The following is a 26,027-nucleotide window of genomic DNA, read 5'->3' on the forward strand; positions in this document are numbered from 1 at the left end:
GCCGGCGGAGCTGCCCGATGGCCGCGGCGGAGCCGGCGGCGCGCAAGCGGCGGCCCAAGGGGCACTTCGCGGCGGCGGGCCGGGCCAAGCGGCCCCGCGGCGGCGGCGGGCGGCAGCTGGAGGCCGGCATGCGCGGCATCCTCATCACCTGCAACATGAACGAGCGCAAGTGCGTGGGGGAGGCCTACAGCCTGCTCGGCGAGTACGGGGACCTGCTCTACGGGCCCGAGCAGGTGCGTGCGGCGGGGCCGGCCGGGCGCCCGGGGCTGGCGGGGGCAGCGCGGACCCGGCGGGGAGCGGCGCCCCAAGGCCTCTTGTCCTTTCCCTTTCTGTGTGTGAAGCAGCCCGGCTGTGCTCACCACACACCCCCCCGGGCCGGTTTCTGTCCGCGACCCCCTGTGCTGGCTGCGGGAACGGCCCGTGCCCGGCACCCCCCGGCCCCTGGCGGTCTGCGGGCGCTGTGGCTCGGTACTCACCGACAGACTGTGTGAAGTTTTCAGATCACGAGGAGAGGCTGTCTGGAAGCGACAGGGAGGAGGATGAGGACGACGTTGAGGCGGCCCTGAAGAAGGAGGTTGGCCAGATCCGTGCCTCGACGGAGCAGAAGCTGCGGCGGTTCCAGTCGGTGGAGAGCGGTGCCAACAACGTGGTCTTCATCAGAACCCAGGGCATAGGTGGGACATCAGCTGATGCTGAGTAATGCAAACTGCTCTGAACACCGTTAGTGATAGGCCACAGAGCCTGGCTTCCAAGAAACACGTGTATATCAAAAAAATACAGTGTTTCCCCTTCCCTTTGGCTGTGCCACTGAGTTTTGTCATTAATGGAGAAGCTAAAGGTAGAGGAATGTGCTTTCACAAAGTAAGCTTTGATTATCCAGTTTTCATATAGTAAATCAGCTCTTTACATAAAAAGGATTTGAGGCTGACGGCAATGAAGCCAAGTGTGCATTTCCCCAGCTTATTATTTAGAGGGGAAAAGAGGGAGATAATGCCTTCTATTTTTTTCTCATGCCTAACTCTTTTTGCTTGTAGAACCTGAGAACCTGGTGCACCATATATTAAAGGATATGCATACCACTAAAAAGAAGAAAACAAGAGTCATTCTGCGCATGCTGCCCATTTCTGGAACTTGCAAGGCTTTCATGGAGGATATGAAAAAGTACACGGAAACATTTTTTGAGCCTTGGTTTAAAGCCCCTAATAAGGGCACTTTTCAGATTGTTTACAAAGCTCGTAATAACAGTCATATGAGTAGGGAAGAAGTAATTAAGGAATTGGCAGGTATGTATGGATTTCACACAAAACAGAACAAGTATATACAGAGCCCACAGCTGCATGCACAGCATAGGTCAGACTGTTAAAAGTGATCTTAATGGGCATACCTATTTGTTGCTTAAAGCCTGTATGTTGAATTATAAAAGCTTCTCTAAGACTTAAAAAAAGCTTGACATCAGTATTCCTTGTTGCTGTTGATGTCTTAAGAGACAACAAGCAAAAGAGAGAACACTGAATATCATTTGCAGTGTCACTTAAATGTGCTTTGAAATAACTGTTCTCAGGCTTTTTCTCTGGCTGCTATATTGAAATAATGTGTTACTATTTCCATTGAATTTTTGACTCGTAAAATAACTTCACCTTACTCGAGTGTTTTGTTTCTTAGTAATTGTAGTGGGATAGTTCTTCAGCTATTCCGGTCTTATGGTGGTGTATTCTGAGAGTCCTGCTCTGTTCTGCTCTTTTAAGCAATTACAAAAATGAGTAATTAGCTAAAACTGAGGAGGATCTTGCCTTCTCTCTCTTAACTTTTATCCTTTCAATAAGGTGTGCTTATGCTCTGAAACACTTTCCCCAGCATCTTTTAAACTGCATCTTCTTTTACAGGAATTGTGGGCAGCCTCAACCCAGAAAACAAAGTCGATCTTAATAATCCACAATACACAATTGTGGTAGAAATAATAAAAACCGTCTGTTGCTTGAGTGTGGTGAGAGACTATGTTCTGTTCAGAAAATACAATTTACAGGAGGTGGTGAAGAGCAACAAAGAAGACATGCAACAAAACCCATCAACTGTGACAGAAGAACAGAACTCAAAGGTAGTAAAACCAGAAACTGAGGAGGAGAAGAGCTCAAAAGAAGTAAAACAGGAGAACAAGAATCAAGGTGAAATAGAAGCTGAGTCTAAGGGGAATGATGCACTTACAGTGTAAAAAATGTGACAGAAGGGAAAAGTAAACATAATCCAAACATATAAAAAAAGTTGCCCTAGAGTTCTGAAAGGGTGTTTTAATGAGGAGAGTGGGTTTTGTTTTGACATCCTCTTTTTAAAATCCACGTGTGTAAGAATTTTAAAGCTCACTGCAGGTGGAACAGATACTACAGCAAATGTAAGGGTGCTCAAGAGGGCATCACCTTTCTGGTGAAGCTGGCTGTCCTACAGCTTTGTTCTGTGTTTCCTTTACCTGGCACAAAAAACAGGAGTGCGTGCATTTATATGTAGCTGTAGCCATCCTGACATGTATGGAGTCTCCTTTGTTATATCTGATGGCTACAGTAACCAAAAGGCAGCACAGAACCAGCTCTATGGTGAGAGATCTGGAAAAGACAGTTTATTGCAGAGTTTTGAAGGAAGTGATCTGACAACTGTATAACTGCAGAACTCAGTAACATACTTCTGTGTGAACAACAGAATTAGGCAAACCTGATAATTTCCTGTATAATGGAGGGTTTTATACATATATATTCACAGCTCTACAAGAATATGCTGTCTTGAAATGAATGGAAAGAACTGCTGTGATCAAAATACTTGAATATTATGACATGATTTAGAGTAAGAGATTGAACTGTTCTAGAACAGTAGAAGTACAGTGCAGGCATTGGAGATGGTTTTATCAAAAACTACCTGTGTTTACATTAGCTGTGTATGCAGCAGTTACTGGTTTATAGAAAATGCTATAGTCACTGAACAGAATCCTTTTGACTAATTTGCTGCAAATAGCCTTTTGCTGCTCTTTCCAAAGAATTAATCCTTGGGGGATTTTATAAAGTTTTTTTTTCTGTTTTTATTCTTTTCTTACATCTAAAAATTTGAATTTAAGTACTGCTTGGAAACTTCTTCTGAAAGAAGCTCTCCATTTTACTATGCTACATAAGGGGAATTAAATTTTATGTTTTGGTACAGTTTTGGCTTTACAGTAGTAATTTTGTTACAGATTGAAAGTAATGTTAGTGAGTCTTTCTGTTGTCTGTTACAACAGCTGTTTGAATATCCCAGTGACTTTTAAAAACCAACCAAAACCAGTGCAGCTATAACTTGCTTTCCAGTAGGGTTTTGGATATGCTTCCTGTACAACTGTCTAGCTTTAGTATTTCATTTCTAGCATAAAAGCCTGTGCGTTGCTAATGGGAGAAGACTCATCTTGAAGAACACCACTTGTTACTTGTCTTGGTTTAATGAAAAGGATGTGTTCAAGTCTCTCATAATTTATATTTTCCTCTTCTCTCAAAATTGTTTTAGAATTTGGAAAATGAAGATGACTTTTTTTCCCTACTCCTGTCTTCCTTACCACCCATTTATTAAAACTGCTTTCTTACCTCCATTGGTGTTTTCTTTAAATTTTAAAGCTTTTTGTGTGTGGATTAAAACCAGCAATGTGTAGGTCACACAAAGGAAAGAACCATTTGAGACCAGATAGGAAGGCCAACTGTGAATGTTTATTGGTGGCTGATGTTGGTGATCGATTCATGACAGCCTATTTATCTTCTAAGGACAAAGACTCAGGGGTAGTTAGTGGGGTATTTTTTGTTTTCTTTCCTTCTCTCTCTCACTGACCTGTGTGCCTACACAACTTACAGTTTACTTCTGATTTTTCATAATTTGCACTTAGTGGACATCCACTGTTAACACATTAATTCCTAAATCTCGAGGCTTTCAAGATTCATACAAACAGGCTGCTTAATTTGGATGGATGCAAGATCTGTGGCCATTTCTGGGAACTTCATTCCATACTGTCATGATTTCCTCATTAATAAGCCTCTTGTGAGTTAAAATACCTGGTCTCAAAGAAGGAACGCTGCACTTTCACCTGACAATCACTTACTTGTACTGTAATTCTGAATTATGTTAGATGGCTGGAAGATGTGTTTGCACGTGCCTTGCTAAGGATGCTTGGTTTTTGTTAAGCAAGAACACAAGCATTTAAAAACCAGACAGTTGGAATGTTTAAACTTTGTGCATTATTGCACAATCACTGCCTAACAGGTGAAATACAATCCTATGTTGGTGCTTACAGTTGTAACAGAAGAGCTCCATTATGAATGACCCTGATAGGGGTAGGCAGTTTTAAACTACTTATCAACACTAAATCCGTCCCCACTACTTGTTCCTCAGTTCATTCCTCCTGATTTTCCCAGTGATTGTCTTTGGCAGCTGCTGGACAAATTCAATCTGATTCAAAAGAGGAAAAAAAGTAAAATGAGCATTTATGATTTTTTTTTTTTAAACAGCATAGATCTCCATCCTACTTAAATTCAAACAAGATTTTGGTGACTGGGAAAGTAATTTACTTTTAAATTGTGTTATTTTTAAAAATAATCTTTAAAATAATACTTGACATATTCTTGCACAGCACATATTTGGCTTTTTTTTTGTTGTTATTGTGTTTTAACTGAGTCTAATATTTCTGTTTCGAAACTTCCCATGGTTAAAATTGGTGTTTGGGATTTTTTAAAAATTTATTTATTTTTATTATTTGCTTGTGGTTACTTGCCTTTCTGGGGTACTTATATGGAGCAGTGACTTTCTTGACATGCTCTTGCAATTCACAGGCCAGTTTGTTTGGATCCTGTGACTTAAAGGAAGGAGACAAGACCACGAAAGCTTTTACCACCTACAAAGGGAAAATAAATTAAAAATACAGCATTAATTCAACTAGAGCAACCTAAGAAACGAAGCAATTAATTGAGAATTAGGGGGCCCTTTATGAATAGATGAGTGAGCACTAATTACCTCCCCTCTGATGGGATCTGGGCTGCTTACAACAGCTGCCTCAGCCACAGCTGGGTGCTCTATCAGGACACTCTCCACTTCAAATGGCCCGATACGATACCTGGGGGAGAGACAGTAGGTGTTTAATACCTGACAGGTATAGGGTTATTTCCAGACACTTCTTGGCATTTTAACTGAAATCTACAAACCCAGAGGAGATGATGACATCATCAGATCTACCCATAAACCATATGTATCCATCCTCATCCATGCTCCCTCTGTCTCCAGTGATATAGAAGTTCCCACGGATTGTGGAAGCTGTTTTCACTGGATCGCCCTGTTGAACAAGCAACAATAACATGTTCTAAATATTGAGAAACCTTAAGCTTAGAGATGAGTTTTGCCTTTTTGGACACTACTCATAGTGTCTTTCACTGCTTGTTTTCTCTCTCAAGAATGTAAGACCTTGTGCTTCCTTCTTTCAGAGGGGAAAGCTTATCACAAGGGCAGACAGAGAACTAAAGATCACATAGAAGGTCTGCAAAGAACGGGGGAGAGAATGGAAGTTTCATAAGAACTTTGTCAAGTCAAGAAGAGCAACAGCTCTTTGGTGTTGCTGCTGCTCCTGTTGGTGTAAGTACATACCATGCTGCAGACCTAAGGGGGCTTCCAAAAATTTGATTTTGACTTACCACATATTGAGTGAAAAAAGTAAATGGCCGTTTCGCATCCACTTTGATAGCAATGTCTCCTTCTTCCCCAGGAGGCAGAACACTGCCATTCCCATCTATAATCTGCAATAGGACAGGCAAATGGGTGATTATAACTTCCCATTTTGAGAGAGCCATGTTCTAAAACTAACCAGCAACCAACAGCTTAACCAAAAAAAGTCAGCCTGCCCTGAGTTACCACTGTGTGGTACCGAAACCTGGGCAGCAAGTTGCACTCTTGTGTTTTACTTCTCTGAAATCAACAACAAACAGGAAAGGGAACCCATACCTGAACATTGTAGGGGGGAGCTGCCTTCCCCAAGGAACCTGGCTTAATTTTCATTCCTTTCATATTTACACATATGGTTCCCTGTTGGAAAAGACAAACAACCAGCCCAGGTAATTTTCACTATCATCCCTGAGCAGTCACATCCCTGTTCCTATTAATGTACTACTGTTGAGCGAGCACAAGATCTGAATCTTCCATCTGTGCAAGCCAGAACATTTGTGAACTTCACCGAGAGTCTTGGACAGATAGCTCAAGATATTTTACAGCGTGAGTAGTCTTTAGAAGCAGCATCATGACCAAGCCGTTATTCCAAGCAAAACAATAAACCTTGTAGCAATGCTACAGATTTTAATATGTGGCATCTTTCTTTTTAGTCTAATATGTATATGGCCAAGTTCCCTATTTACCAAGAGGAATGAGATATCAAAGTCCCCTGAGTGACAGCCAAGTTGTAACCCTTTACAAAACATCTGAACATACAATTTCAGTTTGGCCATAGCCTTCATAGATGGTCAGTCCTGTTTGGCGTTTCCACTGTGCCATCACTTCTGGGTTCAGTGGCTCCCCTCCAGTCAGACAGTGCCTCAGTGTCTTGAATGCATACCTTCACAGACAGAGGACATTGCTGAGAAGCAGAGGACAGAAAGGGACAAATTCTGCTCTCCCTGACATCTGTATGGCCAACCCCATTACTTCTGGACACACCAAACTCTCATTTTAAGAGGTGAGGTTGGGGTTGAGAGAAAGCCTAGAGTGCCTGTTGGAGTGGGCCTGGAAGGGGGCTGCCAGAGGTGAGCTGCAAAGATGCACAGGACTGATGGCAGTGCAGCCACACATGTACTTCCAAGGGCTGACTTCTGTATTTGCTGTCGGTAACACCTCAGGGCAGTTGGAAGTGCCTGGGGGGTGGATTTCCTCACTTCTCTCTGCTGTGCTAAGGCAAAGGCTCTGCCTTCTCACAGCCCCTGCCTATAACACAGAATCTTCACCACTCTCAGAGTTTATGTGGCTATGAGGGCCATTGAAATCAACTGTTCAAGAGCCAGGCAAAAGTTTGAACAGACACATGGTACCTGCTGAGGTCGTGCTGTACCAGCATGCGGTAGACAGTCGGGGCACTGCACAGAGTGGTCACTGGGTATCTGCACAAGGTCTGCCAAATTAAAGAAAAAAGGAACAGAAAGAGAGTTAAACAATATTGTTCAGGGGAAAAAAAATTGCTGCTAGCTATTCTACTCCGTACTAGGGCACAAATTGTAAGACATGATTAAAATCTCACTTACATGAAAAGCAAAATAATTGCTGTCACTGTTAGTGTTGAGGAAGGATGTTACAGTGCCCAAACACCAGCTGAAGAGGTGATACATTGGCTATGGAATCAGTGGTGTACCTAATTTGTCCTAATGCTGACTTGAAGCACAAGCACTATCCCTTGGTGTTAAACCTTGGCCCTGAACGTGCACTCTTACCCTTGTGCTAGATTAAAACTCAGATTGGCTTGAGAAGCTTGAAAATAATTTCCTTTAAGAACAAGCCATTCTCATAGCTCCATGTTTTCCAGTACTGACTTGTCTTTCTTCAGGGTCACAGCTATGTAATTAAAATATTAATTTACATGTAATTCAGCTCATTTTTCATTTTAGTAGTGAAATACAGTAGGGGAGAGGTCTAAGTAACACCAATAACTCCTACTGATTGGAAGCTGCTGATAATATCCTGTGCCCAAAAGAATCATGCTGCAAAAATCCTTCCTGTATTATATTCCTATTCAAAGAACAATCACCCTGTGGTTATGCCATCTTAAAACAGCTAATCCCATAAACCTAAGAGGCTTAGTTTTGTGGCCTGCCTGGAAAACAACATGAAATATGAGTAACTGTTCATTGTGAGCATGATGTTCTTACATTTAAGATTCCTTTTGGATCAAACTGTGGCATGGCATGTACAAAAACACACGTGCCCTGGAACCATGGACCAAAAATACTCCCAATAGCTCCCTTTACCCAAGCAGGGTCTGACATGTTCCACATGATGTCTGAGGGAGTCAGATTCATCCAGTACCTGTTGAAGACAAAGGTGGCCAATATAAGGAAGTCTGCAAGTGGAAATTAAAAATGTGAGGGTTTGTTGTTGTTTGGTGGTTTTATTTTTTCTTTAGAAAGGGATGGTAAATTTGATCTGAAACTCAAGAGCTCAAATAAATGCCTTTTGCCTAACCTTTATACTGATGGCAAAGATAAAGGAAATCAAATGGTATCCCAACTCATTATTTAATCTGGATAAACAGGCAAGTAGTTTCTAAAATGGAGCCATATACTGTATTGAACAAGACCCTTGTCTTCTGGGAACAATTCAGCTGAGGAGGCCAAAAGAAATGACACATACAAGATTGTGGGAGCCTCATAATCTATCATAATTTTACCACATACAAAAGTTCTTCTGTTTGCTTCACATTTCAGTGTTGTAAAGGCATAATTAGATGAATACTTTACCTTCCAGTGAGAAAAAAACCCAGACCAAAGCTTCCATAGGAATGTTCAACCATTTTGGGAGAGCCTGTGGTGCCACTGGTAAAATAGATTACCATTGGATCCTGACTTTTAGTCTTCACGCAGTTATGGACAGCAGGGGCAGCCCTTAAATAAAAAAAGAGAGGTTATGTGAAAGAGTGGCTGGTGTTATTCAACATCCTTAGCTTGGATCCCTTGAGCCCAATATATGCAGGACTGTATAGTGAGCTATAAGGTATAAGAAATTAGATCCCCTTTCTCTTGCACTGCTAGTTCTGTATTAAAGGGCTGCTGATTTTGCTCTCTAGCTATATGCCATGTCCAACTTCTCCTGAGTAAAAATGCCAACTGGGTCTCTTCTATTTGGCTTCCTTAACAACGACCAAAATGCCCAGTGTCTTGTGTTTGACTCAAGTCCCCCCAGTAAAGCATATCTCCAGTCTTAATGGGTTTAGCTGAGGGAGGACCCACCATTCATGTTGGTAGGTGGACCTAGTAGTTAATTATCCTTACCATGTTTGAGAAGTGTGGGGAAGCTCAAACTCTTGGTTTTCGGCACATGACAGGGATATATTGCTCATCTCTTACTAGGATGAGAAAGTAAAACTGTTTTGTTATCCCTGCCAGACTGATATTTGAAAAGGTTTTGCTTGACATGCAACCACTGCCCATTCCTGCAAGGTTATGTGTGGGAAGTGTGTCTCCCCAGGCCAGCCATGTCCTGGTGCTGGCTGGCAGGCAGAGATGCTGCCCAGGAGCTCCCAGTCCAGAGCCCCACAGCCTCTGGCCAGCTCAGCAGTCAGCAAAGGCACCTGAGGACATGGGGAGCTGGGAAGTCAGGGCAGTCAGCCAGGCAGACAGACTGACAGTGGTCTGTAGAGACCACGAGCCAGGCAGGATGGCAGGACAGAACTCTGGGAAGACTGGGAGCCTGACAGCTGAGCAGCCCTGGAGCCAGGCAGCACTTTGAAGGCAGCCTGTGGGGAACCCTGCCAGCCCACCTGCCTGACCGCCAGCGACAGCCTCTGCAGCACTGACACAGCTCCAGACCAGACAGGTTTTATCAAATCCGCTTTACCCTCTGCCATGGAACTGAGCCAGGCAATATTAGCCCAGCATGAAAGAAGATTCATCAAACTGACAATGTTTTGGTAGCTCTGGGAGGTTTGAGAATGCAGTGTTACTGCCTCCTCTGCCTTCCACTTTGGTGACACTGAAGTAGGCAATTGACTGAAGGAGCAGGTGGAAATACAGTGGGACTGTACAGTGAGCTGTACAGGTAATGCTTATTCAGACACTCGTGGTTGTGAGAACATGTAATACATCTTATAAAGCTCTTAAAGAGACTGGAGAGCTTGGATCCCACCTTGAAAGAACAGTTTTAGCTACACAGATGCTTTAACAAAGCATCAGCTGGTAAAATCACACCAAGGGGCCTTGAGGAGATTGCAGCAGGGTGTTTGCTTCCCTGCCCCACTCTGCCCCTCCACCCCTTTCACAGTCCCACACACTGCAGTGAAGAGCTGTCTGTTGGGTGCCATTTCAGTAGCTGCTTTTCAGCAGTCACAGAATCACAGAATATTCTGAGTTGGAAGGGTCACTGAGTCCAACTGCTAAGCAGTGAGGCAGGTGGATTCCTACAGACATTAGGTTCATTTTACAGTGCCCTTTTTAGCCGTTCATAGTGAAAAGCTATTCACATTAGCCTCATTATCATCAAGTTTTAGGAATATGTATGGGAATACTTTGTATAGAATATTTCTCTTTGTCTTTTAGATGGTAAATAGGCCACAACTATCAATAAAAGAGGCATTCCTGTCCACTTTTCTATATTGTTTCATAGTCTTATATAACAAACTTAGACATCATAAGACTACTTATTTTTTAATTAGAAGTTTGGCTATTCTCAAATATTCCTTTTCTATATAGAAAAGAGACTAAATTGCCTTCTTTTCTACCTCCTCAAAGATATCTAGTTCATTAATGAGATACAAGTGCACAGGAGTGTTTAAACAACATGAGAAATTTTGCAGTAGAGGTAACTATAACAGAGTTAAGGTAGAAGGCACTTACTTGAGCAAATCACTAAAGTTCAGCCACTCGGCCCTGCTGCTTTCAGATACAATTAGCTTTGTTTTCAGAAACTGGCACTTGGATGCAACTGAGTCCACTGCAGGAGCAAGAGCATCAGTTGTAATAATGCACTTGGCCTTCGAAGCCAGCAGTCGATAGCAAATGTCTTGTGCTGTCAGTTGTGTTGTCCCTGGGATGAAGATAACACCTGAAAGTGCAATCAAATTGGAAATTCACTGAGTATTTTTCCCTTTTAGTCCTTATCACTTGGCAGCTTCTCCTGATTCGTTAAATACCAGCACTATTCAATCCAGAAATGAGAAAGTGTTAAAACAGGTTCCACACACCTGAACTTGAATACAGATATGCAGATATGAGTACAAAATAGCTTCTGTTTCTATGAGGTCCTTTACTACAGGCACAATGAAAGTAGAAAGTATTAACTTTGGGGCAATAAACACTATCAGCTTTAACTGAAGTCTGTTGAAGCTAAACTGATTTAACACAACCAAATTGATTTAACTCAACAACTGCTGCAGAAGGTGAAAGAAAAATGATGAAGGTAATTCCATCAGTCACAAGAGACTTCCCCAGTCACCCCTTTGATTGTCAAATGTACAAGCGAGGAAGTCAAATAAGGAATCCAATTATTAAATGAGTTGTTAACCAAATTTTGGCACAGAAGGTAACAATCAATCTACAGACCATTAGGAATGATACAATTCACCTGTTCGCATACAAGCCACGTTCAGCAGCCACCACTCCGGGATTCGGGGTAAAATCACTAAAACCCGGTCTCCCCTTTGCAGACTGCAGGGTCCAGAGAGTACGTTGGCCACTTTTTGGGACAGGAAGCCCAGCTCTCCAAAGCTCCATTTAATTTCATCTCCTTTTCCATTTATCCACCACAGAGCTGGGTTTGATGGTCCCTTTCGTTCCTACACACAATGCAAGGGCAAATAACATTCTGGTTACTTCTGAGTCTCCTGTAGAGAAGTTTTGGGATGCTCCAGTCAGAGGAATCTGATAGTACTATGTATTCTAGGGCAGGGATATCAAGCACGTTTTGGTTAAAAGAGCCCTTTTCCAAGGCATATATAAGCTGGTGTGTATATCTACTTGATTTGCAATTCTCATAAATTACTTAGAGGCTTTCACGAACCCAGCACTGCTGAATTAGAGTCACAGAGACAAAGCACTGGGTCCCCTCTGATGCAAAAGCAAATTGCCTCTCCTTTCTCTGCAATGTAAGATCATGTTAGAATGGAAATCAAGGAGGAAATTCTGGTCCCACTGAAGCCAGTGATGGTTTTAGACTTGGCTTTGGGTACTGGAGCACAGTTTCACTAAAAATACTGAATCTACAGGGTCAGAAGTGCTACCTTTTCTATTTGAGACCACTTGTCCAGCACATCACTTGCAAAATTGAAGTACTCAGGTACTTGCTTTTCACAGCGACCGATAGCTTCATAATCTGAGAAATTCAGAGGTGCAAAAGTCTTGTGATACTGGTGGAACAATCTCCGGAGTGTCTGGATGCTCTGTGGGGACCGCAAAGCTTGAAATTCAAGTAAAATCTTCATGGCACAAAAGCAGGTATACAGGGGTTTTGAAGAAACCCCTTTCTTCGCAGAAAGAAGCTACTTCAGTGTTCTTGATAAAAACCAGCAAAGTATAATTGCTCTCTGGTACTTCACCCTTCTTCATAAAAGCGAGAATCTTGTGAAGAATGAGGAATAAAACACAGCATTATAGTTTGTTCAGTTGTTTGGGTTTTTTACATTAGCAGATGGCGTCTTCAATTTTTCAGAAGACTAAGTATTTGAACAACTACTAAGCAAAAACTTATTTATCAGTGTGTTTAAATAAGTTGTGCTTACCTGGAGAGGTTATTTGTGATCAGGTGAGACTTCTTACAACTCCTCCTCATGTACTTTGCCTAGTACTTAATTGGCAAGTATTCCCCCCTCCTGGCTCCCTCCAGTTCTGTGAGCAATTGTAGCTCCTCATTAGTATCACACATCACATTCCAGAGTGGGGATTACTTCCCCCAAGAGCACAGATTTCATTTCTGCAGTTAGCTTCCAAAAGAAAGGCACAATTGCTGAGAAAGTTTAGAGCAGATGGAAAGAGCACTGAGTATGGGTGACTGCATTTCTGGTTCACTGCCGTTGGAGAATGGATAATCCACCATAAATTAATATATAACTCTATTCTGTGGCATCAGTGACTGTGGAAAGGGTAACAGTGGGGCTTTATTTTCAGATTTGAGAGTTAAACATAGTATGAGAATTGATATGATATGAAGATTTGAAGACTTTCATAAGCCTGGTGCCAGTAAATATCACCTATAATATCTGATGGACACTTCTATGGAGCAAGTATGTGCAGTTCAGACATGGGCCATCAGCTCTGTGGAGGACAATAAGAACTCAAACTACAAAGTCATTGCTATGAAACTGGGTGACAAAGGGATGAGACACAAAATCCACACTCTGGAAAGGAGCATGGTTTAGTGGTGGATTTGGCAGTGTTAGAATAATAGTTGGACTCTGTGACTTGAAAGGTCTTTTCCAACCAAAATGATTCTGCGATTCTATATAGAGGCAATAAAGGGTATAATTAAGGATCAGAGTTAGGAAACAGTCAGAGATGCTGCTAGAAACAGCAAGCACAGATAGCAGTGGTGGAAGTAATAGACAATGGAGAGGCAGAACCAGGCTGTTAGAACCCATGTGTGGAATCTCTGCAGGCATCAATGCACGGCCAATGTTTCAGGAAAGCTGCTGAATTACAATGTGTTAGTATTTGAAAGTTTTCAAGTCACTTTTGCAAATGGAATGTAAGCTCTGAAATTACTCAGAACTAAGCTGTCCAACCTGGCATCTGTTGTACATTAAAGTACAGCCTCTCTTTCCCTGTCTTCTGTGTCTCTCTGGCATGTCACCTTCTTTCAGGCAGTTTCAAATTTTACAGTTTCCTTGAAAAAATGTAATACTTTCAGCATGCAAATACCCCCTACAGTAGGGTTTATTTTTTGTTTGAGGTCTAATTCTACTTCTAAAGAAATAAATTCTCAACTATTCTCTGGTTTCAGTAGTGCAAGCTTAGACACATTAAGATTAATGTAATCTACACAGACACAGCATTTTGTGCATTTGTTTTCTCTCTGTTTTTGACCTCAGACAATAATGTGCTTCGTAGCTGGAAAGCAAAGCAATATCCATTTCAGAGCTTAAGGGGGTGAAAGAGGTGAGATCCACCTGCAGAACCCTCCTGGCACAGACTCTCCTGGGACTTGTGTTTGTTAGCCAGTTAATTGTTGTCCTGAAAGGTCATCAACAGCTTTACCACAGAGCACATTTGCTGTTTTCCCAGGCTCTGGTACAACAGCAGATGTGTTTATGGGTAGTACACAGTGGGTTTACAGCAGAACCAGGAAAACGGAAGACAAATGACCCCATGCCCTTTTTTAGGTTCACTGGTGTTTTTGTACTCTTAGTAAACACAGCCTTGGTCAGAGAGGTCAATCTACTACTTCTGAATCAAGTGCTGTAGCAGCACTGTGTGAAGTGCAAGTGCTGCAGAGAGGTAACAAGAAATGTGAGATGTGCCCTAACAGGGATGATCTAAACCTCTGCTGCACCCATACCCACGTAACTGCTTGACTGTTATGGAAATATCTCACAGTCTGAGCTGACTACTCAGTCCAGGAAATCCTTGATAATATTTAAACCTGAAACTACACAACACAGAGATAGAAGTCTGATCATCGACAGCGGTTAAAAAACATTCTCACAAAATAATATTAGTCACATATTCAAATTTTATAATTTCCTTTAAAAAAAATGTAACACTCTCAGCATGCAAGTACTCTCAAGAGTGGGGTTTATTTTTCATTTGAGGTTTAATTCTGCTTCTAAAGAAATAAATTATCAACTATTCTCTGGTTTCAGTAGTGCAAGCTTAGATACATTTAGATTAATGTAATCTACACAGACACAACATTTTGTGCATTTGTTTTCTCTCTGGTTTTGACCTGAGACAATAATGTGCTTTGTAGCTGGAAAGCAAAGGAATATCTATTTCAGAGTTTAAGGCTGGCTTTCAGTAATAGCACTGCAGTTACAAAAATAAAGTCTGATTTCCCCTCTTCTATCGTTATTTTCAAAACCATTTCTCCCATGTAAATTTAAAATTATAGAGAATATATTGCTTTAGAAATATCCCAAAGCATCGGAACAAAAATTAGTATCTTCTACCCTTACTCAGAAGGTTGTCCAGCACCTCTTAAGACTGACAGGGAACAGGATGCTAGAAGACACAGAAGTCCAGGATGAGCATGTTCTGGTCAGGAGCTCAGCAGCAAAGCTAAGCTCTTCCCCACTCTGTGTTTCTTAGTTTCTTCCTTTGTATGTTCCCAGAGATCATCTTTGGTAGTTGTTGAGCAAGCCCCAACTCATCTGTGAAGAGAAATAACAAAACTTAGCAGTTTGACACAGTTTCATTCCAAGCTGTGTTTCTGTGGCAAGCCTGCAAATATAAAAGCTATGGGCTCTTTTGAGGATTAAGGGGGCAGGCAGCACATCAGTCCCAGTGCCCAGCACAAAGAATGAGTTATGTTTTAAAGAAACAGAGAATATCAGTTGGTTGATTCAGTAATTCCTCAAATCAGTAGTGCAGGACAAGCACACACCACTGAATTTGAGCCCAACCTGGACTTCAAAGGGACCAACTGAGAGGCTTTATTTGGTTGCTTAAGCCCTGGGCAGTGAGGCAGAGCCAGGACCCCTGCACAGATAGCAAACAAAAATGTTTTGATTCATCTGTTTGTTTCTTCCTTTTCTTCCTGGTCAGGTTCAGGTTTCGTGTCATTACAAAACTGCAGTAACATGTTGGCAAGTCTGATGGACCAAGGTGCAGCCTGAGCAGTCTGTGACTGCAGCAGAGGGGAAACCTCCTGAGCCAGCCCTTCCCTGCTGAATGAGCCATTTGCACCACGAGACCAGGGGACAATCTAGCCAGATCTGTTTAAAGCCCAACACAGACCAACACCAAACCCCAAGAATCTGTCCCAGGATTATATTTTTAAAATTGCTTTAAAATCAATTATTTCCCAAGGTCATAATTAGATTATGTTTAAAATGTATGACTTACAAAGAATAAATGGATTACATGAAAAATCTGATTACTTCACTTCAAAGTAGATTACTTTTCCAAAAATGACTCACATTTGAAATCTGAATGTGCTTAAAAAGAAACAGATTCTGATATTGTGAGCAGGTTACATTTTTCAACATGTTTTTATGATTGCGCTTAAAAATCTAATCCTATTTCTTTTTATTCTGCTCAAAAAATGGGATTACATTTAAAATATCCAACATGTTTTTCCTCTGTCCTGATTGAATCAAGGAGGAAAAAATTTAATCCCTCAGAACAAACATGTAATACAGGAAAAGGGAAGGGAAATTTAAAACCATACCTCACGGTTATTGGAACCCTGTGCAGGAAGTGAGGGAAGCCAAAGACAGTGAAGTGTTTTCTGAAGGCCTTTGGTGGGAGCTGGTGCATCATCCTTAGCCAAGGGGAGCTTATCATGCTATTCCTGATGAACTATTCATGTTTATCTCTGAATGTGAATGCCCTGGGGTTCTTTTCAACCACTCTAGATACTCTGCAAGTGGTGTCTGATTCCTGCCTCACTTGGAAAAGCTGTAGTACTGTTTCACCTCTGCAGAGCCCACTGCCAGCAGCAATGGGATGTGAAACTCATGCTGAAATTCCCCCAAACCTGCCTTTCAGCCTGGTAATCTGTGCCCAGTGCACACTGTGACAACTCTGCTGAGGAACCCGACAGGATATCGATCGTTGCCAGCTGAGGCTTTAAAATGTGCTGTTGTGTTCAAACCCTCTGTTATTGTAACATCCAAGCATTATCTTTCTCTGTTCAACTAATTGCTCAGAATGTCACTCAAAATTCAGTATTTTATAACTGTATTGAATTGGTAAAATCTGATTCTTTTGATTAAAATAATTAGGATAAATTTGTTTTCAGAGACACAACTTGATTAGGTGAAGGAGCATTTCATTTCCCTGTACATAATCCCAGTGGTATCTAATACAGGTTCATCTGTAGTTTCAATGGAAGAAGACAACATCAGATCCTACCAGGATGGGCCTATGACATTTAGCTGTGTTTACTTATGGAGTTAGCATGAGGTCAGATTGTCAATGTTACATTTCTTGTACACTCCGACAGTGCTCGACAGTCCAGTAAAAATATCAGGATGCAGATTTTCTCCCCAAAAGAGCAAATACTTTGTCAAAACCACCCATGGTACAAAATGGATTGGTCTGAGGAGAAGTCACATCTCTTGGTAATACAGATTCTTTCTTAGTAAAAATGAGTAATGACATCTTCCTCTCCAGCCTGAGGCACACACTGACAAGAAGTTTCAGCAAATGGAACTCTTTTTTTTTTTTAAATGCCCAGAGTCTGTCAACATTTCCTATCTCATGAGGTTGCAACATGATCTTACCAGATATCCCTTCCACTAGAGCCACATTGCAGGCTGGAGCTTTCCACCTCAGTCCCTTCCCACATGGTGACTAAACTCTTAGGAAATAATGCATCAAAATATATTTGATACAGAATACCTTTTCTGGTGCAGGTGTCACCTTTTCTATTGTCTCTTGAGAATAACATCAAATAGAAGCTGGGCTGTAAGAGGGATGGAGAGGAGATCTCAAAGGGAAAGGCTATTGAAATGGTCTATTGAAAAATTTATTTTTCAGCCAGAATAATACAGAATAATACAGCATAAATATCACATCTTGGTGTCATCTGTAGTTTTTGGTGCTGAAGTATTTAACAAAAAGCGATCAGAATGAGGGCAGTTATATTAGTGAAATTTATATAGTGCTAATGGAATGAAAGAAGTTTTGTTAAATTCCTAACAATGCTACATCCGTCCCCACTCTTTGTCTCTTAATTCATTCCTCTTGATCTTCCCAGTGATTGTCTTTGGCAGCTCTTGGACAAATTCCACCTAAATAAAATAAAGAGAGAAAACAATGTAGCATGTTCTATGGAGTTGGTTTTCCAAGACCAGCTCTCAGCATATGTGGAAAACTGAGAGGACTCCTGTCAGTAAGAACTGCCTGCTAAAGGATCATGTCCAAGCCAAATCAAGGCAGCACATTGTGCCACTTGTGAAACCACTCCTTTGCCTCTTATTTATTAACTGTGAGGAGCAGTAGATAAAAGTTTATTCAGATTCAGACATCTGCTCCCCTAAAGGCACCAGTGAGTGCTTGGTTGAAGGTTAAATACAAAATGGAGAATTATGATTGTGGGTCTGACCTAGAACATGCAGCTCTAACTAAGGATGTATGAAGCCTAGAAATTTTTGAGATATTTAAACAAACACTTTACTCAAATGCATGAAAATCAATGTGAACTAATATTATTTAGAAAAGATCTTCTGCGGCCAGTGGTCTAGAAGAATCTTTACTGCTGTTTCTTTCAGGTGAATCATGAAAATGTAAATAGTAATTCTCCTGAGACTTATGGAAGGGTGTCCTGGTTTAAAGTTTCTCCTCAGAAGCATTTACCTTTCTAGGGTATTTATATGGAGCAGTGGTTTTCTTCACATGGTCCTGCAAGTCCTGGGTTAAGCTCTTCAGGTCACTGGACGAAAAGGATGGGGACAGAACCACAAATGCTTTCACAACCTGTAAGATAAGATTAACAAGAGTGGTCTGACATGGTCCATTTTTAAGAGCTGCTATACAGGTTACCAGTGAGCAGTGCTGCTCTGAGTCATGACATTCAAAAGGGAGGAACAGGGAAACCAGCACACTGTAAGAAATGATTGTGCCCAGCTTCTGCATGTGCACGTGCAGAAGGGAAAGTTGAAAGCACAGCTTTCCTGCCCTCCTTACAAAGCAAAAGCCTTTGCTGTTTCCTCTCAGCAGCAAGAGGAAGGGGCAACAAAAGGGGTGTCTGTAGAATTCTCCCCAAAGCTAAGGGACAATTTGTTTCTTTCTGAAGTTCACACTAAGGACAGTAAGCCCTATTATCCCAGCACAGGACTGTGCTTTCACCACCCCTGTAGCCCAAGTCTAATGCCAGGGCAGTTACAGTATAACTTTGGCTACACCAAGACAGTCATAAATGACAATTTCAATATAGACAAATGCTTAAGAACAAGGGGAAAGTAAACATCACTGTAATATTCTCCACAAAGGAGACCTTCTTGGGATCAAAAGAAACTCAGAAGAGCAAAGGCATGTAAATGGGAAGGGATTTTGCTTGTCACCCCAAGTAGGATTATGCATGATACAAGTAGATGAGGTGCTTAAGGTCATGGTTTAGTGGTGTATGTGGCACTGCTGGGTTGGACTCAATGATCTTAGAGGTCTTTTCCAACCTAAAGGATTCCTTGATTCTAAGATGACTTGACTGCCTTAGAGCTGTACATTATTAAGTAGAAATTTCTTTATGTCATCATATGTTTAGACAAACACATTGCTTTCCTCCTTCACCACTCAGCGTCATTACCTCTCCTCTGAGGGGATCTGGGCTGCTGACAACAGCTGATTCTGCCACAGCTGGGTGCTCTAACAGGGCACTCTCTACTTCAAATGGCCCAATGCGATACCTAGTAAGGAAAAATAAGTGGAAAACAAGTACCAAATGTTTTTAAATTGTACTATTGAAGAAAAAAAACTCCAAACCAGAACAAATTAACAACCAGCTATAGAAACTTCAGGCAAAATGGGGAAGCTGGTTGTGTTAGAAAGTAGGAGCATTTCAGAGTGGTCATGTTGTAGAGGACTGCTGGGGCTGTGGATTCCTCTCCACCTCTCCCCTTTCCTCGGGGCTCCTAATCTGGAGCTCCATCCCACTGATAGCTGGGATCTGCAGTAGCAGCTGGTGCCACATTATGGTATCCCATCATATAATACCAAATTATATAATTTTATCATGTTAAAGTGCTTCAAATGCTCTTTGAATCCAATAGAGATGTCCTTCAAATTTAGTCAAAAATGAACTAGATAAAAATCCCTCCTGAGCCAGTTGAAGTCTTCATTCTTTGTTGAAACAGATGAGATGTTGCAGGGGAAATGGATACAGAGATGCCACTGATATCACCAAGATGATACTGCAGGTCTATGAAAAGCAAATAATAAAAGCAAGTATTCCTAAATCAAGAGGTCAATACATTCATCACAGGATTGTTATGTCAGAAGCTCACTAGGAACACGACATGTAAGACGATACAATGGCAGATTTAGAGAGAAGTGTGCAGACTGACCCTGAAGAAATGATGATGTCATCATCTCTTCCAATAAACTGAAAATACCCGTCTTCATCCATAGTCCCTCTGTCTCCAGTGACATAAAAATCCCCACGTTCAGTTTCTGCAGTTTTCTTAGGGTTATCCTTAAAGTGGTTTACAAACAGTAGTTTAGATTTTGAGCATGCATTAGCTATTCATTATGCTATAATGCACATACTGTCAAATGCACTGGAGCTTAATTTTTCAGTCAAGGATGTGGAAGAATTGTATTGATATTGCTATCATCATCATCATGGCTAGGCTTTGCGAAATATTTGCTATATGATATTGCTATAAAATACAACAAAATATGTTTAAAATAATTGTTATTCTTTAAAAAAAAATAAACTCAATCTTGAGCAAATTCTTCACTTCCCTTGTCTAACATCCACCAATCCAAATAAACAAATTACTGTGGTAATAAATAATAAACTGGTGAAAAATATTCAGCCTTTTGAACCACTATGCAACTGGAGAGATTTTGGAGGAGATTGGTGGTGGTAAGGAATAAAATAAAGTCCTTACTACATATTCAGAGAAAAAACCAAGTGGTCTTATAGGTTTGCTTCTGACAGCAATTTCTCCCTGTTGTCCTGGAGGAAGGATATTAGCATTTTTGTCTACGATCTAGAATGAAAAACAACATGTATATTAGTTCAGTGGGAAAAAACCCCCTAAACCTAACCCCAAATAAACAAAAAGCCGTTATGACAGAATCTAAAGAGCAGTCAACAAACCTGAACATCATAATCCGGAGCTGCCTTCCCCATTGATCCAGGTTTAATCTTCATTCCTTTCAAAACAGAGCAGATTATTCCCTGTAAAAATCAAACCAAAGTTTTGCAATAGAAACCTGCTACGTTTACACTCGATTCATTAAATATATTTTCTAGACTAATTGCAAAGTAAGGAATTAAGATTCATAGGATCCTATATGCCAGTGCTGTATAGTAGTGATAAGAAAAATCAGGAAACTCCCTGGAAGAATCCTGTTCCATGATCTGGGAAGAATTCATGCCCTGTGCTAACCAGTCTTCTTCCCTTAGGTTCAAACTGCCCTCTTGACTCTCACTGTTACTTGGAATTTGCTTAAGGACATTTGTGGAAATATTAGGGAACATCTGCTCCCAACAACCCACGTTTCTGGCAGGTTCTGTGGGGGGAGCCATTATAGGACCTTCTTTCAGAGGTTATCAGGGGAGGAGGTTGCTGAAACATTCACAGAAACATGAGGTAAGAAACGCACTGTATTCATTCATAACAAACCTTAAAATATCATAAAGCAAAAAGGAATTCCAAAGATTTAATAGAACATGGACCCTACAGATGTACCATTTCAGTTTGGCCATAAACTTCATGGATGTCCACCCCAGTCTGGCTCTTCCACTGCTCCATGACTTCTGGGTTGAGTGGTTCCCCTCCACTCACACAGTACTTCAGGTTCATGAATTTGTAGCTTCACAGGAATTTAAAAACAAGAGAGGCAGTACTTAATCTACAGGGCAAGACAAGGAGCACACAACTGTAAACAACATTGGAGACCCGTTTACTGGGAGACTTAGTCCCATGAAGGGGGGAAATCAGAGCGTCCCTGATCCTTCAGCTCCTGACAGAACAAGGACATCAGTCTGTGCTCAACACCATACATATGAGTAGTAGCAGTCAGAGTTAAGCACACATGAAAAATAGAATAAAACTTTTGCTGAAGTCAGCCTGGATTATAACTAACCACTGACTGATTTGCTGAGCCAGGGCCCTGATTGCTGACCCTCTGCAACAGGGCAAGGGAGAAAGTGCAAGAGGGGAGGAAGGAACAGGCAGTGAGAACTGGAGCAGGGGATGACGAGCAACTGCCACAACCACTAACTCCCTCACAGTTGTGCTGACACACACTTTCTAGAATGAATTCCTTTCCAAAGCACGGACAATTAATGTGGTAATCGAAAATTATGATAAAGAATTTAAGAGACTCTGTTTCATACCCTCAGGGGTTTGCTCACAAGTTCAGTAGTGGAAGTATCAAATTTCTAAGGGAAAACATCAAGTTTCTCTATGTTTGATCATTAAAACTCATCAAAACTCAAATTTGTATGACGGCCTTTTCATGAAGAATATTTTAAACTAAATTATTGCCCTATTTTGGGTCAAGCAGCGGGATATGGGAGATCACTAAAGCTTAGTTAGGGTAAAATAAACATTAGTAAATAATTTTAACATACCTAGAGAGATCATTTTGCACCAGCATGCGGAACAATGTTGGAGCACCGACCATCACGTCAATTGGGAATCTGCAGAGAGTCTGGTGAGTTAAACAAGATGGACAGGTGAAGCTCAGACAAAAAACTGCCTTGTGAATGTACAGTAAACAGATGACATAGAAAGGAGAACTACATTTGCCCCCTCTGTAAAAGCACCACTCTGTTGGGTAAGGAACCCTCCTGCAGTTGGTGCAATATGCAGAGATTCACAGTATATCTGATTGGACAAAATCCCATGCTCATACATGACACCTAGACTCCACTGCTTGGGGCATGGTCAGAATAAGCCCATCTTTGTCTGCATGTCTGCATCATAGGGAGGTTTTCACTTTCTTCTTGCCCAGTGTGGGCAGAGTAATGCTTTAGTTTCAGTCTCTGTTAATACCAGCTGATATTAAGTGCTGCTTTTGGATGATTTTCATTGATATGCTCACCAGCTTTGAGCAAAATGTATGAATGAATTGTATGTTTGGCCCCTTCTGTATACATGAAAAATGCAAATATGGGCTTTATACAACAGATGGAGCACCTTGAACACAACTATGGACACAACCCTCATGAAATCTATGGACGCTGTTAAGAATTATTTTTTGTGCCCTTTCTGCAGGTTAACACATTTTCATGAGTTTTTCCCTTACATTTAGGATGACTGCTGAGTCAATCCGTGGTAGGTTATGTATAAAGATGCATGACCCGAAAACCCAGGGATCATAAACAGCTGCCACTGAAGTTAGTATCCATCCTGTGTCTGCTGTGTTCCATATCATGCCAGAAGGTGTCAAATCTAACCAGTACCTGATAGACCAGAAATAAAAATAGAATGAAAAGATAATGAAAAATATTTGCTTAAAAAGCCCAAACCCAAACCACAAACAAAGAAAACAAAGAAACCCAAAGAAACCCAAAAGCCCAAGATTTCTGACAAGATACATGTGCACTGAGCACTCAAATAAGTTCAAGAGCTAGCTCAAGGATAAAAGGACACCTACCTATATGTTTGCACAAATATACATATACAAAACCACACATATGTATACCCTACATATATGATGTCAGTCACAATATAGGATAGAGTGGGGCAGAGAGGGGAGTCTGAATATCAATGCAGTGGCTTTCCAGTAGGTAGGAAGATAGGGCTGAAACTGCAGCATTCATGGATTCTGTGTTGGAGACCAGATATTTCAGTTCTAAGGCTGCTGAGAGACCGAGTGACCTGTGCAACCAACAAACTCTGCTCATCTGCACACATCACAGAGCTTTTTGCAGCCCAGTGTGGTATCTCTTGGTTCTCTGCACTATGATATTCCCAGCTGACAGCTGTCCTTTGAACCACTCTGGAAAGAGGGTAAGAGATATTAACTGAAAAACAAAAACACTGGGGATGATCCTACTCCCCTGGAAATTTGCTGGAGTTTGTACTCCCATTTCAAAGCGAGAAGGACCAGAGCTGTACATTGGTATTTCTTACTCAGTAATTTTTCACCAGTTCTATTATGCAGCTTCAATTACCTTATGTTCAAATCAGGCTCAAGCCTTTCATACCTTTCACTTAAAAGGGGTCTGAAACCAAGACTACCCTGGGAATGTTGAGTCATCTTAGGAGAACCTGTGGTTCCACTGGTAAAGAAGATAATCATCGGGTCTTGAATCCTTGTTTTGACACAGGAATGGTCAGCAGCTTGGTTTCTTTAAAAAAAGAGAATGTAATAATGATTTCAATGGTTACTTTACAAAGGCTTCAGAATGTAATGAAGTATTCCAAATAAGCTTCACAGTAGTTTCACAAAATTATACTAAAATAACATGATGTTATACTTCCTCAAAGACAGACTTCCCCTTAAAAAGAAGAGGGTAGAAGCATCCCAGAATGAGACCACTGATAGCAAACATCTCAATGTGGATTAGCAATCTATTAACTCATACTCACTTGTAGAGCTCAGTGAAGTTCAGCCACCCTTCCCTACTGTCCTTGGACACCATTAGCTTGGTTTTCAGAAACTGACACTCAGATGCCACCGAGTCCACTGCAGGAGCCACTTTGTCAGTGGTAATTATGCACGTGGCCTTGGATGCCTGGAGTCGATATAGGATGTCTTTGGCTGATAACTGGGATACTCCTGGAATTAAGACAATTCCTGGAAGAGAGATAAAGTTAGTTTGGGTTGGCATATTTTTTTTTACATCTGATTCTTTTCTAGGAATCTAAACTATAAACTATTCCCAAACCGACCTCTGATATGGATTTGTCCTGGTGTTCCCCAGACAAACAGTTATACTGAATAATGCAGATGCTTGTGCTCTCCTGCAAGCAATGACATGTGGACCTGTCTGGTGACTTCCATGGCTCTTCCCTGTATTCTGGCATCTTCATGCCTGCTGCACAGGCCACCTGTCCTATTGCACCTGGTGCAAACCCTTCAGGACTGCCTGCATAATTGGTAGTTGGGCCGCTCACTGGATTATTACATTACTTTTCCTTCATAAACCACATACATGCTTGATCCTTTCAACCTTGCAATAACCATTTTGCCAGTCTCAGATATGCTCACTGACCTGCTCGCATACAAGCCACATTCACCAGCCACCACTCTGGGATTCGTGGTAGGATCACGATAAGTCTGTCCCCCTTCTGCAGCCCACATTCTTTAGTCAGCACATTGGCCACTTTCCGAGACAGGAACCCCAGCTCTTCAAAGCTCCACTTCACTTCTTCTCCTTGTCCATTTATCCACCAAAATGCAGGGTTTGGTGGTCTCTTTCCAGCCTACAAAGCATAGGGATTCAAACACAAAACATTTTCTTCTGACAGACTATGAAATTATAATGCAAAAACACAAAGCAAATTATGGAAGATCTGGGTATTTCACAACTGGCATATAACCTGTTATTTTTCCCTTGTCCTTAATGGATTGAGATGTGCTATGCATCACGCTCAGGTATTCCCAGTAGATTCTCCTTTTCTGAACCTGAAATGTTTACCAACCTAATTGTTTCCAGACCCAAATTATTTCAAATGAATTTCAAATAAGTGTATCTCATTGGCACAAAAAAAGATCATCTACCTTTTCAATCTCAGACCATTTGTCCAGTACATCACTTGCATAGTTAAAGTACTTTGGTATTTCCTGTTTGCCCCGTCTGATGGACTCATACTGGGAATGCACATCAGAGGCAAGCAGCCTGGGGTGTCCATGGAAAGTCCTGTTAGGAGGCTTCAGAGTCCACAAGAATTTTAGACTCTCTAATTTAAACAACTTCATGGCAGAAAATAAGGTCTGTAGATGCTGTAGATCATGTAAGGAAATGAGCAGAACTGTTGCTATGAATTCTGCAACAAAAAAAAACAACAAAAAGAAAAAAAATAATATTAAGATTATCCAAAGAAAATCCAGTTATGAATTAATGAGTTATTAATTGAATTCACTTAGGCTAGTAACAGTCAGACTGATGATTTTAACACTCCAATTAAATGTGAAGTTCCCTATCCTGCTTTCTCATATTTTTGATTTTTTAATTAATTGCCTACAACTCTCCATACTCAAAACCAACATCAGATGTTATTGTTTGCATTAGAATAAGGTTCCTGCTTCTTACTACAAAGCATTCAGTAGCTAATTCTCTATTCCTTTTCTACTAGACTTCTTCCATTGGATACTCACTGCTTTATCTTCAACAGTTGCTGACTGATACATCCACTGACCACATCCATCCAAAGAGCCTTCACTTCAGTAATCCCTTATGCAGGCACCAAATTTGATATAGACATTTCTGCATATGCTTCTTGTAAATGCTCTCTTCCATCTGTACTCACCATAATGATCCTAAAAGCTCTCAAGTCTAATTACTTTCTTTCCACT

At 41.2% G+C, this 26,027-nt stretch overlaps 3 protein-coding genes across 5 annotated transcripts; 1 reads left to right on the plus strand and 2 right to left on the minus strand.

Moving 5' to 3' along the window:
• Positions 1-6: 6 nt before the first annotated feature.
• Positions 7-3,596, plus strand: THUMPD1 (THUMP domain containing 1). Its single transcript, XM_027683630.1, has 4 exons — positions 7-233; positions 494-674; positions 1,035-1,283; positions 1,884-3,596. Exons 1-4 carry the CDS (start codon positions 18-20, stop codon positions 2,207-2,209), a joined length of 972 nt encoding a protein of 323 aa, XP_027539431.1. The 5' UTR covers positions 7-17; the 3' UTR covers positions 2,210-3,596.
• On the minus strand, positions 3,592-13,421 carry LOC113967754 (acyl-coenzyme A synthetase ACSM4, mitochondrial-like). 3 transcript variants are annotated; one of them, XM_027683628.1, is made up of 14 exons: positions 12,449-13,421; positions 11,951-12,287; positions 11,296-11,506; positions 10,569-10,776; positions 8,478-8,621; positions 7,890-8,046; positions 7,059-7,138; positions 6,466-6,589; positions 5,986-6,066; positions 5,679-5,780; positions 5,196-5,323; positions 5,008-5,107; positions 4,765-4,888; positions 3,592-4,446 (listed from the first exon to the last, which is right to left on the minus strand). In XM_027683628.1, exons 2-14 carry the CDS (start codon positions 12,149-12,151, stop codon positions 4,442-4,444), a joined length of 1,665 nt encoding a protein of 554 aa, XP_027539429.1. In that variant the 5' UTR covers positions 12,152-12,287; positions 12,449-13,421; the 3' UTR covers positions 3,592-4,441. The 3 variants fall into 3 exon arrangements, with proteins under 3 accessions (XP_027539429.1, XP_027539428.1, XP_027539430.1); XM_027683627.1 differs by having other exon boundaries at positions 4,769-4,888; positions 12,449-13,419; XM_027683629.1 differs by lacking the exon at positions 5,986-6,066 and having other exon boundaries at positions 4,769-4,888; positions 12,449-13,420.
• A 3,970-nt stretch (positions 13,422-17,391) lies between these two features.
• LOC113967753 (acyl-coenzyme A synthetase ACSM4, mitochondrial-like) lies at positions 17,392-25,517 on the minus strand. The gene is made up of 13 exons (XM_027683626.1): positions 25,233-25,517; positions 24,724-24,934; positions 24,098-24,305; positions 23,713-23,856; positions 22,809-22,965; positions 22,132-22,211; positions 21,245-21,368; positions 20,650-20,730; positions 20,438-20,539; positions 19,889-20,016; positions 19,132-19,231; positions 18,183-18,302; positions 17,392-17,617 (listed from the first exon to the last, which is right to left on the minus strand). The coding sequence occupies exons 1-13, from the start codon at positions 25,428-25,430 to the stop codon at positions 17,531-17,533; spliced, it is 1,740 nt and encodes a 579-aa protein (XP_027539427.1). The 5' UTR covers positions 25,431-25,517; the 3' UTR covers positions 17,392-17,530.
• Positions 25,518-26,027: the final 510 nt, after the last annotated feature.

The sequence above is a fragment of the Neopelma chrysocephalum genome, unplaced genomic scaffold (assembly GCF_003984885.1).
Source record: "Neopelma chrysocephalum unplaced genomic scaffold, ASM398488v2 Primary Assembly neopelma1_65, whole genome shotgun sequence".
NCBI lineage: Eukaryota > Metazoa > Chordata > Aves > Passeriformes > Pipridae > Neopelma > Neopelma chrysocephalum.